We start from the raw sequence: 12,393 nt of genomic DNA, 5'->3' as shown, positions 1-12,393 counted from the left end.
AAAGAAGTTTTGACCAGTTAACAGGTTAAACCCTTTAAAAAAAACAATTTTCCCATTTTAACCACGGATCTCAGAAGAACCATTGAAGCAAAAAGCTAGTTCCATATTGTCTTTTATATCTATGGATAATTACGTTTTACAGAGAAAAGTCTTACTTGCATATGGAGAAAATAAAAAGCTTAAAAAGTAGTTCTTGAATTTGTTTTGTTTCAACCTGCTCTGAAGATGTGACAGAAGAGTAGATGCTTTTTGTTTGTACAGTGTGTACTTGGTCAAGACATCAAGTAACACATGCAAGACACAATATGTAAATTCATGAAGCGTTGCAAATCATTGCACTTAGAACCCTTGCGTGTGTCTCAGCCAGGACGATTGCCACAGGTCTCTCCAGGATGCGTGGAGTTTCAGAGCAGCCTGCCTGATTGCTCAGGGCCTACTAACATACCTTATTGCGAGTTAGACTGTTGTATAGGCGGAGTTTAGGTTGTTCTTTTGGATCTGGGGGAGACCACTGCGGTTGTGCTCGCCTGCCTTTATCTGAGAAAAGACAAGGGGGGGGGGGGGGGGGGGGAGGGAAATCTGATCATTCAGCACCTTTACAGCTGGTATGCAAATCCCTCTGTGTGCTAAATGAATGAATAGGTTTGGAACAGCCCTACACAAGTTTAATCAGAATGAGGACCTCAAGGCCCATCTAGTCTGCCCGGATCTCAGGCTTTCCTCTCCCAAACATGACCACAGACAGCAGCTAGGGACTGTAAGGCCCAGCCTGTCCGCCCGATTTCCTTCCTTTCTCAATGCTGTAAACCCCAGCTGATCCCTGGCTTTCCCATTAAGAATTCTCTTGGCTTACCTTATGCCACCTTGAATTCGGTTCAACCCAACATCTCTCCTGGGAGGCCATTTCATGCATCCGCCACCCTTTCCATGAAGAAATATTTTTCTATTGTTACTCCCGATTTCCTCTTTGAGCCTTATATCATGACCTCTTGTTCTAGATTTTCCTTTCCACTGAAAAAATGTTTGCTTCTTATGCATTATTTATATCTTTGAGATATTTTAATGTCATCTCTCTCTCTACACTCCTGCAGGATGTGTGTATGTATCACGAATCAAACATTTTGTGCTGCATTATACATAATCAGATGAAATTCTGAGCCAGTTCTCAAAAGCTAACTGCTTCTCCATTGCCTAAACAGTCTCTCAAAGGCAAAAGTATCATCGAAAGTCCAGGTTTGTTTGAAAATACTCCTATGTTGCAAAAGACATGCTCACTTCCCCGAATCAAATGCCAGGCTGTGTATATATGTACATATTTCTTATGTCACAGAGGTTTTGGTGCAGCCTCTGCACCATTTTAGTAGCCCTTCATTGGCCCACCTCTGCTCTGTCTGTATTCTTTCAGGAGGATTGGCCTCCAGAATTGGACACAATACTCTAGATGAGATCTCACTCATGATTTGGCGAGAGGCATTAATCATCTCCCTTTTTCTTCTGCTAATGCTTCTTTCTGTACACCCTAGTGGTCCTCTGGCAGCTGCTTTGTCGTACTAGGCCACTACCTTGAGTTCTTCAGATTTCCTCTTCCAAGGTGTCTCTCCTGTCTAGTGTACATCAGTTTCTCCCCTCACCTGCTTCTCCCTTGGATTTCTGCTCCCCCAGTCCATGACTCGGTATGATTGGACAAGTTTCAATGCAAAAAACACTGGACCACTCTTAGATAACTCTTCATTACATCTACTCCCTCAAGATGCCTTAGTTGTAAAAAGATCTTTTCTGTTCTGAAACAATGCTGGCATACTTATTTCATGGTATTTTTTGTATTTGTTTAACCTTTTATTATGTATTCGCACTGTACATTTCCTAGGGCTATGGTACTAGCAATTAAGACATGTTAATAAACAGAAAGATATACAAAATAACCTTACTCTGCCCTAAGGTCAGAGAGAAGATAAAAAGAAGGCTACAATAATGAATAAGAACCTTTATTTTCAGTTTTGATTTTAGTTTGCATGGGAATTTCAATGTGATGATTAAAAAAAAAAACACCAAGAAAAAATGCAAAATTTAAGCAAGGAAAATGAAAAGAAAACATGAAGTTTCTAATCATCCTCCTGCTCCATTTGTTAGTGAGAAAAATGTGTCAACCAACCAGAAGCAGTTGTGAGAAATTGTTTTTAAATTTCTGATTTGTTGGTTTTGCAGGTTAAATGTTGGATGAGAGCTAGAGAAGCAGCAGGCTGTTTTTTCCAGCAGCTTTCTAACGACAGAAATTCTTGAGATTTTTCCAAAACAAAATTACACAGGCCCACTCAACATAAATTTCCAAAGACAACTTGGTATGGCTGGAAAGCTGAAGTTATGCTGAACTACTCGGCTAATTAAACTGGCATTTATGAAGCAAAATGTGTAGGGGGAAACTATATCAAATTTAACTTTCAAGTTCTTATTAAAATAAAACAGTCACTTTGACAAGCAGAAAAGTTATCACTGTGGAATATTAAGCTACAACTCAGAGAGCACACACACCCACTCAAGTCATTTACTCACTTGTCGGGAGTTTATTAGAATCACTTTTCTCATTGCTGTCATCATAAATTGCTTCTATGTGCCTGTACCACCGAACCACATGGAAGTACTGGTTAGGAGGTGGCCTCGAAAACTGCCTGAACACTTCCACATCGGACTGAGAAAACGTGAACCCTTGGATATAGCTACGAGTGCTGAGGTACTCGTCCAAGGCTTTCACCCTGGCCTCCTCTTCACTAATGCCTACTATAAAACTGCAATTGAAAGCTGCAAACAAAAGAAAAAATAAGAGATTGAGTCAGCAGTACAAATAAAACCATCTTCTAACAAGCAAAGGTGATGGATCAACTAAAAGACAACCAACCAAATGAGAAATAATAAGTAGTAAACCAGACTGCCAATGAAAAACACAACAGAACACTCCCCATACCCCAAAAATTTAGCATTTTAGGGAAAGTAGCAATTTTACATTATTGAACACTTAGTTTCTTGACCCTCCAGTTCAACTGGAAGGGGCATCTATTCAACAGCAAAATGAGCCTTCATTCACAATCATCCAGGGATTTCCTCCCTAATTTTATATACTGTCCCAACTCAGCTCAGCCATCAGAGTCCACAACAGTGGCTCCCTCTGCAACCCAGCTAACATAGACCCTAAACCTAACCACTAACTAGGCATGGCTGTTGAGTGATGGCTAAGACTCCCTTCCCCCAGGGATTGTGAACACTATCTCCTCAGCATCCCTGGCCAGCACAGGAAGCAGGAACCTGGTCCCAGGTCTTCTGCATGATTGTGCATAGCACATTTGCCATTGAGCCACAAAGCTGGGCTAATTTATCAAATTTTGTTACAGTACTCTAACTCCAAAATGTAAAAACTTTATATGGGGTGAAAAAGTTATTAAGAACTGTAACAGACAAATCTGGCACTTGCTGTATGCAACTGAGCAAAAGAAAGTATAAAATCCAAACAATATAGACCATTACAGAAATTACATTTTTTTAATTTAAAATTTCAAAAGACATTCTGCCTTTACAGAATATACTGATCAAAGTGGATTACAATATAAAAAACACACACATATCAAAAGCATCACCTTAAAAATCAAAACTGACTACACTAATAAGAGAATAAAGTTTGCTACATCACGTTTAATAAAACAGACTATGAAAACTGATCTTTTATCACCAATCGCTACTGAACAGAGATAATTAAACGAGCATCAGACAACTGGGTTTTAAGTAGTAAATTCATGGGGGCCACGGAAAGATTGAAAACCTGTTTTTCTCCCAAACCCCCATTTTAATTTAAGCTGGTAGTTAATGCTGTCCTAACCAAATGCTAAAGAATGCAGTGTATGACTTCAAAAGAAATTTACAAACCGAGTAGTAACTGAAATCTACCATGTCAAACCATAGGGTATCTTCATAACAAAGGTAGCCAAAACCATGCATATGCCTATATTTTGTAATGCTAACTTTACACTGATTGGGTTTGGCTGAATTTCAGGACCATGGCTGGCCATCACACAAAAGTCGGAGCATCATTCATCCTGTTAAACTAAAGTTATCATGCCTCTGGAGGACTAGTTTGAACCACACATCAGCTCTTTTCAGACATGTTGAAAAGTGCTAAAATTGAAATACTATGTGTGAAAACTATTCAAAAGGATATTCATCTCATTTATAAAAACTGTAGGTCTACAAACATTTCTTTAGAATACACCACACTGTACTAGGAAGGAATCTTGTATATTATGCTATCGGTAGCCAACGTAGGCTGTAGAAGATGGGTGTTATCTGGTCTGACAGTTTGGCCCTTACCAGGATTCTGGCTGCCATATTTTGCACAAGTTGTAGTCACTTCAAGCAGGTCTGGGAGATACCATTCAGAAAAGAATGACAATAATCTAAACAACTAGTAATTAGGGCATTGATAACCTATGTAAGGTTGTGTCGACTGACGTTGTGGTGTAGTTGTTGTATCTGGTGGCGACACATACAGGAGACTCACGTTACTGCTGTTGGAACTGCACAGGACCAACCTAAGTTCTATCAGCAAATGTCTGAACCATGTAGGCCTCCATAGATAAAGAGCCTGGGATAAACAAACCGATGACAAAGTCTGGTCAGCCAAGCACCTGCCACTTTTACCTTATCTGTTTACATATTTAGCAAGGCAGGGATCAAAGATTGAAGTTTTCTCACAGAAACAATACTATTAAAGAAAAATGAGGCACTAATAGGAAGGGCTCAGTGATGGTGACTCATTCACAAAGCTCATGAAAAGATAAAGACACAAACCATCATGCTCCTTTATAACAATGATTTAGGGTACCCATTTTGAAAGCCTCATTAAAGAGAAACGCTTTCAAGGACTTTTTGAATGTTTGTGGTTATGCACAACACCTCAGGACAACACCGTATGAACTATCATGTACAATGCTATGTGCCTGAGGTGTCAAGGTGCACAGGAAACCGAAGTGGAAACAATTTAAAGAGTGGAGTACTATGATCAATATTTAAGATTCCACGTTAATATGGCAATATTCATGTCATGCAAAGTTTTAAATTATGCTAACATGTTAACGATACATGTCTTTCTTCTGTGTGATTATAGAAAATAAAAATTATTAGTTGTTCTCTTCTGTTTTGTTTCTTGTTAATCTTTTGAAACATTATAGCCAACTTATTCAATGTGGTTGGTTTATTTTTATACCAACATTCGATCTCAATTGAGATATCACAGTGGTTTACATTCAGGTACTGTAAGTATTTTGCTATCCCCAGAGGGGCTTACAATCTAAGTTTTGTACCTGAGGCAATGGAGGGTAAAGTGACTTGCCCAAGGTCACAAGGAGTGACAGCAGGACTTGAACCCTGGTCTCCTGGTTCATAGTCCACTGCTCTAACCACCAGGATATTCCTCCTCCCATATTTATTTAGAATAAATATCAAAACTGATATGCAGCAGGTCGTCATAAATGCCATTTTTATAAGCTAGGCTTGTGTGAAAGCGAGAGAATTGCTATTCGTATTGTGCACATAAAAACAGACATGGAAATAACCAGAATCAAGGTCCATCATCTTGGTTTCTCTAAATCAAAAAGCAAGTCCTAAATCAGAAATTTGGAATCATGACCTTGTGTTTACATATTTTGCACTGTCCAACAGCTGCATGCTACATCTTTTGGAAGACGTTTAAGGGGTAATTTGGGGTGGATATCATCAAAACTTTTCAGTTTTACAGCATATTTATGTTCTGCTGTCTCAAACATTGCATAGCACCTTTTTGAGAAACAGTAGCTTCTGAACATGTAATGAATGACACAGGACCTATTTAATGTTTCGGTATTTGCCAGGTACTTGTGACTGACCACTGTTGGAAACAGGATACTGGGCTTGATGGAGCCAGTATAGCATATCTTATGTTCTTCTCCTACAAATTTTTCCTTCTGTTCTTTTTTATCTTTTTGTGTTCCCTTACAGCATGTACTCTGGCTTAAAGAATATCATTAATAGTTTTATTTCGGCCAAATGGTAGTTTAAATGTTTAACCATCATACATCGGAGCGATATGTGACTTTTGTCATTTTTCATCTTTTGTCACAATTGTGGTTCTGTGTATGTTTTACTGTTACTTGCCTCAAAACAGTGAAGGAGGCAGGATATAAATTATTTTAAATAAATAAATTAAGCCAAACCCCAAAGAACTTATAAAGTGAGCTTGGGCAAAAGAAGATTTTGGGACCTATGTATTAAAAAGCAGGCTAGAATCAGCAGCATTTCTTTAAACACACTTCAGGCTTTAGCATCCAATGTACCAAGCTAATGATATTCAGAATATATGCATGCTCAAAAGGGCCTTTAGAGTTCACTCACTTTGTATATCATAGGTATTCCTTCCCCCACTAAATGCTAAACAGCCCACAAAAAAGGGCTGGCTAATGAAGGGGAACTCCAACCAACATGGCAAAAGCCCTCTCCACAAATCCCTTACACCCACAGGCCCAAAACATTATTTATACATTCCTCAGCTTCTCATCACTTGTTTGGATATCCCCCACAACACTGTAAAATAAATACATATCTTAATTCCCTCCCCCCCCCCAGCTGCTCATCTCAATCAGCATCATTTTGGATTGGACACCATATTCTATGACCCACATATAATTGTTTCTATTGAAATATCCCATACTCTGCTGAATTACTCATTCAAACCAAGTCCAACAGGTATTATCCACTTTGCTCCTAGCAGTATTGTACATCCCTCATTGAACATACAGTCTTAATTCAGCCACGGTTATCATCTGGCTCATACATACCTGCTTAAATGGTGTATAAAACAGCAGCAAAACATACAAGTTAATAGTTACAAGAGAAATTCAGTTATTGTATTGTTTCATTTTTTAAAGCCAGTTTCCTTTATTACAGAAGGCTCCTGTGCTGCAACTCTATGGAAGAGCTTGCTATATGTTCAACATTCAGATTTGGATGACCCCTTATGTCACAGGGTATCACCTCATTAAAGAGCCTTCAGCAAAATTAGCTTCAATAAAATACAGAGCTACTCATAATTTACTCTTTGGGGGTCAACTAGGGCAGTTACTTTCTCCCACAGTAACTCCAGACTTTGGGGCCGATGCAATATGGTGTGCTGAGCGGAGCGCACTGTTAACCTGCAGTCGGACGCGGGTAGAATAGGTGCTAATCAATCCCCTAATACAAAAAGGGGATTAGCGCATATTCAACACGAGTCCAACGCGGAGTGAATCTAAGAGCGCTCAACACATGCAAATGCATGTGAATGAGGCTATTAGGCATTCACTCCCGATGCAAAAAAAAAAAAAAAACACAACATGCGCCATGGACACATTTAACTGTCATCTATTAACACCTGCCAGGAGCAGGCGATAATAGCTGTGTGCATCAAAAAAGATGAAAAATAAAAGAAATAAAACAAACAAACAAAAAAAACCTGATGCCAATAAACCCGGCGTTGGTTTTCGTGACTACCGTTCACCACCAAAAACCAACACCGAGTTTATCAGAGTCAATTTTCCTTATCGGCGGTCAGCCACGAAAACAGATGCCAAAAAAACTCAGTGTTGGTTTTCTGGCGAACGGTAGTCACGAAACCAACACCGGGTTTATCAGCACCGGTTTTTGTGGCTGTCTGCTGATAAGGAAAACTCAACGTCAGTTTTCGTGTCTGGCGTACAGCAGTTAAGAGAGCGGGCACTGACTGTTCAGTGCCTGCTTTCTATGTGAGTTTATTGCATCGGCCCCTATGTGTGTAATGCTGTAACAAATACTGACCTTTGCCCATGGTTCATACATACTGCAGACCTTGCCCTAACCACATATATTTTGTGGATTTTGAATACATACAAAGCACAACTATTTAGAATTCACAAGCACGTGCAAGTAATTGTTAGTTAAGATAAAAGCCTTCAGGATTAGTACTACTGCACACAAGCTTCAAACTGTGATAATTACATAAAAACAAAAAGTGTCTGCCCAATTTCGTTCTTGGTGCAATGCTATAATTCACTGGGATTTGTAAATCACTGTGATTTATAGCATTGCATCAAGAATTGGTACTTCATAGAATTAAAATCCTCTATATTTATCCACAAACTCTTTTGAACTCTATTACTATTTACAGCTTCACCCTACCTGGTCCACGGATTCTACCTGGAATGAACCATAGAACAAGAGTGCAACCCTAATACTCAGAAAGAAAAGGAAATTAAACCAGACCAGGATTTCATATATTAACTAAACCTAAGCTGTACAGTTCATAGTTACAGACATAACCTATCACCAAAAATAAAAATATATGCATTCATTCATTCACTTCTAAAAAGAAGGAACAAAACTCTAAATGCACTCACTCTGCTCGCCAGCAGCTGCCATTCCTGCTCTTGACCTGCTTTTAGATTCTGATGCAACCTATCAACACAACGTGTCCGGAAACGCCTTCTTACGCCACTTCCTGGGCAGCCATAACCAGAACAGCAGCAAAGCACTGAAGAGGGCGGAGACTTCTTCGGCTCCCGGCACGGCATGTCACGTGATCTATCTATAGCAGCCATTTTATTCGCGAGTTGTTACCTCGAGCCCAGCTACGCGGATAACGCATGCGTACTGTGTACCGGAAAAAGCCATGAACGCCTAAGGCTCGTGCCCGTGGGAGCATGCGCTCTCCAGGGTGCTGACAATACTTTGCTACTGCCGAAGATGCGGTTCTGGGACAAAGGTCTAAGCGGAAAAGTTTAAGTTTCGCAACGAAGTCAGCTGTACACTTTAGTCCCTTTTTTTTGCCTTATTTCATGAATAGGGATGTACTTCTGATTTTCCCATTCATTTCTCTAAAAAAAAAAACAGAACCGCAAGTGCATGTATATATAATGGCGCAAAAGAATAAGTAAACGAAGTTGTCTCTCCTGCCCTGGCCTCAGGTAAGAATCTAACCTTATTCTAGAACCTGGACAATTTATAGACAAAAAAATGGAAGCAACACTAGAGAGCAGGGAGTGTGACCTATGCGAAACTAGACAATGAGAGTAGGAACAAATGTGAATTAACTCCAAACACACTTTACATTTCCTCCATCGTACGCTGATGATCCCACCACTACTACTCTGCTCACTTCCTCCGGTGCTGGAATAAAAGTGGCAGAATACCATGCAGACGGCTCTGCCAGAAACTAAACCCAAGCTAACAGACACAAAAAAGGAGTTGAAGTAGCACAAGTTTGAAACTTTTAATCAGTAGCATAGCAGCCAGGGCTGAAAGCTTGGTGCCAACCCTTTGCTAAATCAACGCTTTTTCAATTTGTTTTTGGCACTGTACTGTCTTCTGCAGGTTCATTCCCTCCTCTCCTTTTATAATACACATCGTGTTAGTTCATGCTCTTTGAAAATGATATTGACAGAGTGAAAGTGTTTTGTTCTTAACATTTTTGTTCATAGCAATAACACCTTTATTGCCAGCATCCAAAAAAATTGTATAGAATAATGTTATCACATCTTTTTTAGTACAAGCCAAACTTTTGGACCCAATCCCCTACCTTATCTCAGGTTAACAATGTAGTTGGTTTTTTAATTATGAGCAATTATAATAAAGGAATCTTAATTTTATTCAAAAAGTCCCATATAGTGATTATATTTTATAATGTTCTGCTACTGTAACTTTAAGTAGCCAGTATATGTATAATTGTAAGTATATTTTATCTATTTTTATATACAGACATTCGATTCAAGATATCACATTAGTTTGCAGTGAAACAGATTGAATAAGACAGGCTTATTTTTACAAAACAACTTATTGAAAATATAATAGGATTTACATTATGCAGCTATACAAAATAACTTAGAAACAATATAAACAGTATTAACATTGTGATTATGCACTTACAGGCCAATACAGTACAGTGCGCTCCAGTAGAGCACACTGTTAACCCACAATTGGACGCATGTTTGACACTCTAGTGATTTTATTTATTTAGTGATTTTTATATACAGCGGCACATAAAATGATACATCACCTCGGTTTACAATAAACAAATTAGCAACAGGCTTAACAGACAGTAAACAAAAACAGCAACAGGCTTTACATAAATAATGGACTTAAGGGGTACATAATATAACTCATTTTAACTATTACGAACAAATGCATAATATAAATCAATAACGAAGCAGGAGAGAAAACAGGCAATTAACCGGTTAAAGACCTATTCCATTAGTTAATGCCAAGTCACAAATATTGAGCATAGGGTGAGCGGGTGTAAAGGGAGAATGGAGAAGTTAGCAGATTACAACAAAAATAGGGAGAGGAAAAAGGAACAGGGAACTAGTGAAAAGTAAACAAGAAAAACAGCATTTCAGATTAATCTGTGATCATTGCGTGAAAGCTTGTTCGAACAACCATGTTTTGAGGTTTTATTTGAAAGTCTTATGGCAGGTTTCGAGACGCAAGTCCATGGGCATTTTGTTCCAGGTGTTGATTCCAGCTATGGAGAAGGAACAGTCTCTTGTGGTAACGTGTTTGATGTGTTTAAGAGGAAGAGAGGCAAGTTTAGCTTGGTGGATATTTCTTATTGGTCTCTAGCTTTACCCCTTATTCAGTAACAAATTAACAAGTGAAATACAATAGATGGGGGAGCAGCAATGAAGGAGGAGAGAGGACAGCAGTAGGAAGGATAGGGAAGAGAGAAATATAATTTATATTCAAGTGTTCCTAACAATAGACAATATGTACAGGTGGGCTGGTAGGTACCAGACCATTAATGGCAGTGAGGGGGGGGAGGGATAGGGTAGTAGTGTATTACCTATTACTAGGTAATAAAAAAAAAAGTATTAATTTTTAGTGTTTTACAACATATGTAAATTCTGGCGCTCATTGCCAGAGGATGTAGTAAAAGATAATTAATGTAGCTGCATTTAAAAAAAGGTTTAGACAAGTTCCTGGAGGAAAAGTCCATAAACCATTATTAATGTGGAGTTACAGAAATCCACTTCTTACCCCTGGAATAAGTAGCATGTTAGAAGAAAGACCTACTTGCCTTTTGCTCATCTATTTCTTGCTACAGGTACCAGAAGGAAGGCTGAAAACATTGTCAAAATAGTAGCTGCTTTACTCCTTGCGATGGATATCATTAAACTACAGCATACAATATAAAGTTCTCCCCCTAATTCATAAATTACTTCATAATGATTCAGTCCCATGGTTCAATGTCATTTTGCTTATTTATAAACCAGTCCGTATACTTAAATCTGCTAACAAACATTTGCTGGAGATTTCATCAAAGGCCACTCCGCTTGAGCTTAGAGAGGCAGCCTTTTCAAGTGCAGGTCCAAAACTGGCATTTTCTTCCAGCTTTTCTTCACTGTTACATGCATTTATTTAAGAAGGCATTAAAGATTACCTTCTCACAGGCATTTTATGATGTAGAAGCACACTGATCTCCCTGTGTTTGGCATGGCTGTATGTATTTCAATAACTGACCATGAATTATTATTTTTTTTTTATGTGAGCTTTTGAATTTTTATGTCTCAAGCTTGTAATCCAACCAGGGCACATTTGTACATGTGCAGAAATTTTTTTAAATAAATACTTCTACCTTTGTCTAAGTGATGTCCTGATCCATAACAGGGAACTGGTTCAGTGTGAAAGATGCCTGCAGATCAAGTCACTCGGGAAACAGGTGGCAGAAAAGAAGAGGTGGAGGACAATGAAGATTACATTAAGAAAAACACTTCAAAGCATCTAAAGATGGAAAACTCCAGTGGAGGGGGAATGAGAAACTAGACTGCAAGATGACAGCTAGACACAGATTACCAAGCCACCCCCCCCTCCCCTTCATTTGAGCTGAAGAACTAGCATGCAGGCCTGGAAGTAGAAAAAAATCATAAGATGACAAAAGAACCCAAGTTCCTGAATCATAACCTTGCAGCATCAGCAATTACTTTGCAGGTATCAATCTGCTGCCCAGACATGCTGCACAGGGAGGTGAGCTGTTGCCAGATGCCAAGATCGGAGATGACATGGAAAAGTTGTTGGGAATCAAGTCTTGTACAATGCTGCTCATCCATTGACATGAATGAAACTGCTGGGTACTCCCTGGAACACAAAGAGCAACTTCCTGGCTATGGGAAAGAGTGAAACAGATCGGTATGGCCAATGGTTGTCTCTTCTTTTGTCTTAGTTAAGGATAAAAGCCAAGGCAGAGAAGTTTGAATTCTGGAGGCGAATGAATGCTTACATAGTTTGCATCAGTGTTTCAACTCCCTGGCCTATGGGACGGTATTCTAAGGACTGCTGAGCAGAAATGGTGTCCACCTCTCAAAGGAAGTCTAT

General features: G+C 39.1%; 1 protein-coding gene across 3 annotated transcripts in view; it reads right to left on the bottom strand.

Annotated features, from left to right (window-relative positions):
- CARS (cysteinyl-tRNA synthetase) overlaps positions 1 to 8,584 on the bottom strand; it is a 55,073-nt gene extending 46,489 nt beyond the window's left edge. For 2 of the 3 annotated variants that reach the window (XM_029582759.1, XM_029582761.1), the window contains exons 1-3: positions 8,427 to 8,584; positions 2,551 to 2,796; positions 446 to 537 (exon numbers count right to left, since the gene is read on the bottom strand). In XM_029582759.1, the coding sequence (XP_029438619.1) occupies positions 446 to 537; positions 2,551 to 2,796; positions 8,427 to 8,448 (360 nt within the window). In that variant the 5' untranslated portion in view covers positions 8,449 to 8,584. The remainder of the gene's footprint in view (positions 1 to 445; positions 538 to 2,550; positions 2,797 to 8,426) is intronic. The other variant, XM_029582760.1, reaches the window with a different exon arrangement.
- Positions 8,585 to 12,393: the final 3,809 nt, after the last annotated feature.

This window comes from Rhinatrema bivittatum, chromosome 17 (genome assembly GCF_901001135.1).
Source record: "Rhinatrema bivittatum chromosome 17, aRhiBiv1.1, whole genome shotgun sequence".
NCBI classification, from domain to species: Eukaryota; Metazoa; Chordata; class Amphibia; order Gymnophiona; family Rhinatrematidae; genus Rhinatrema; species Rhinatrema bivittatum.
The sequence above is the reverse complement of the archived record's forward strand: the minus strand, read 5'-3'. Positions and strand labels throughout refer to the sequence as shown.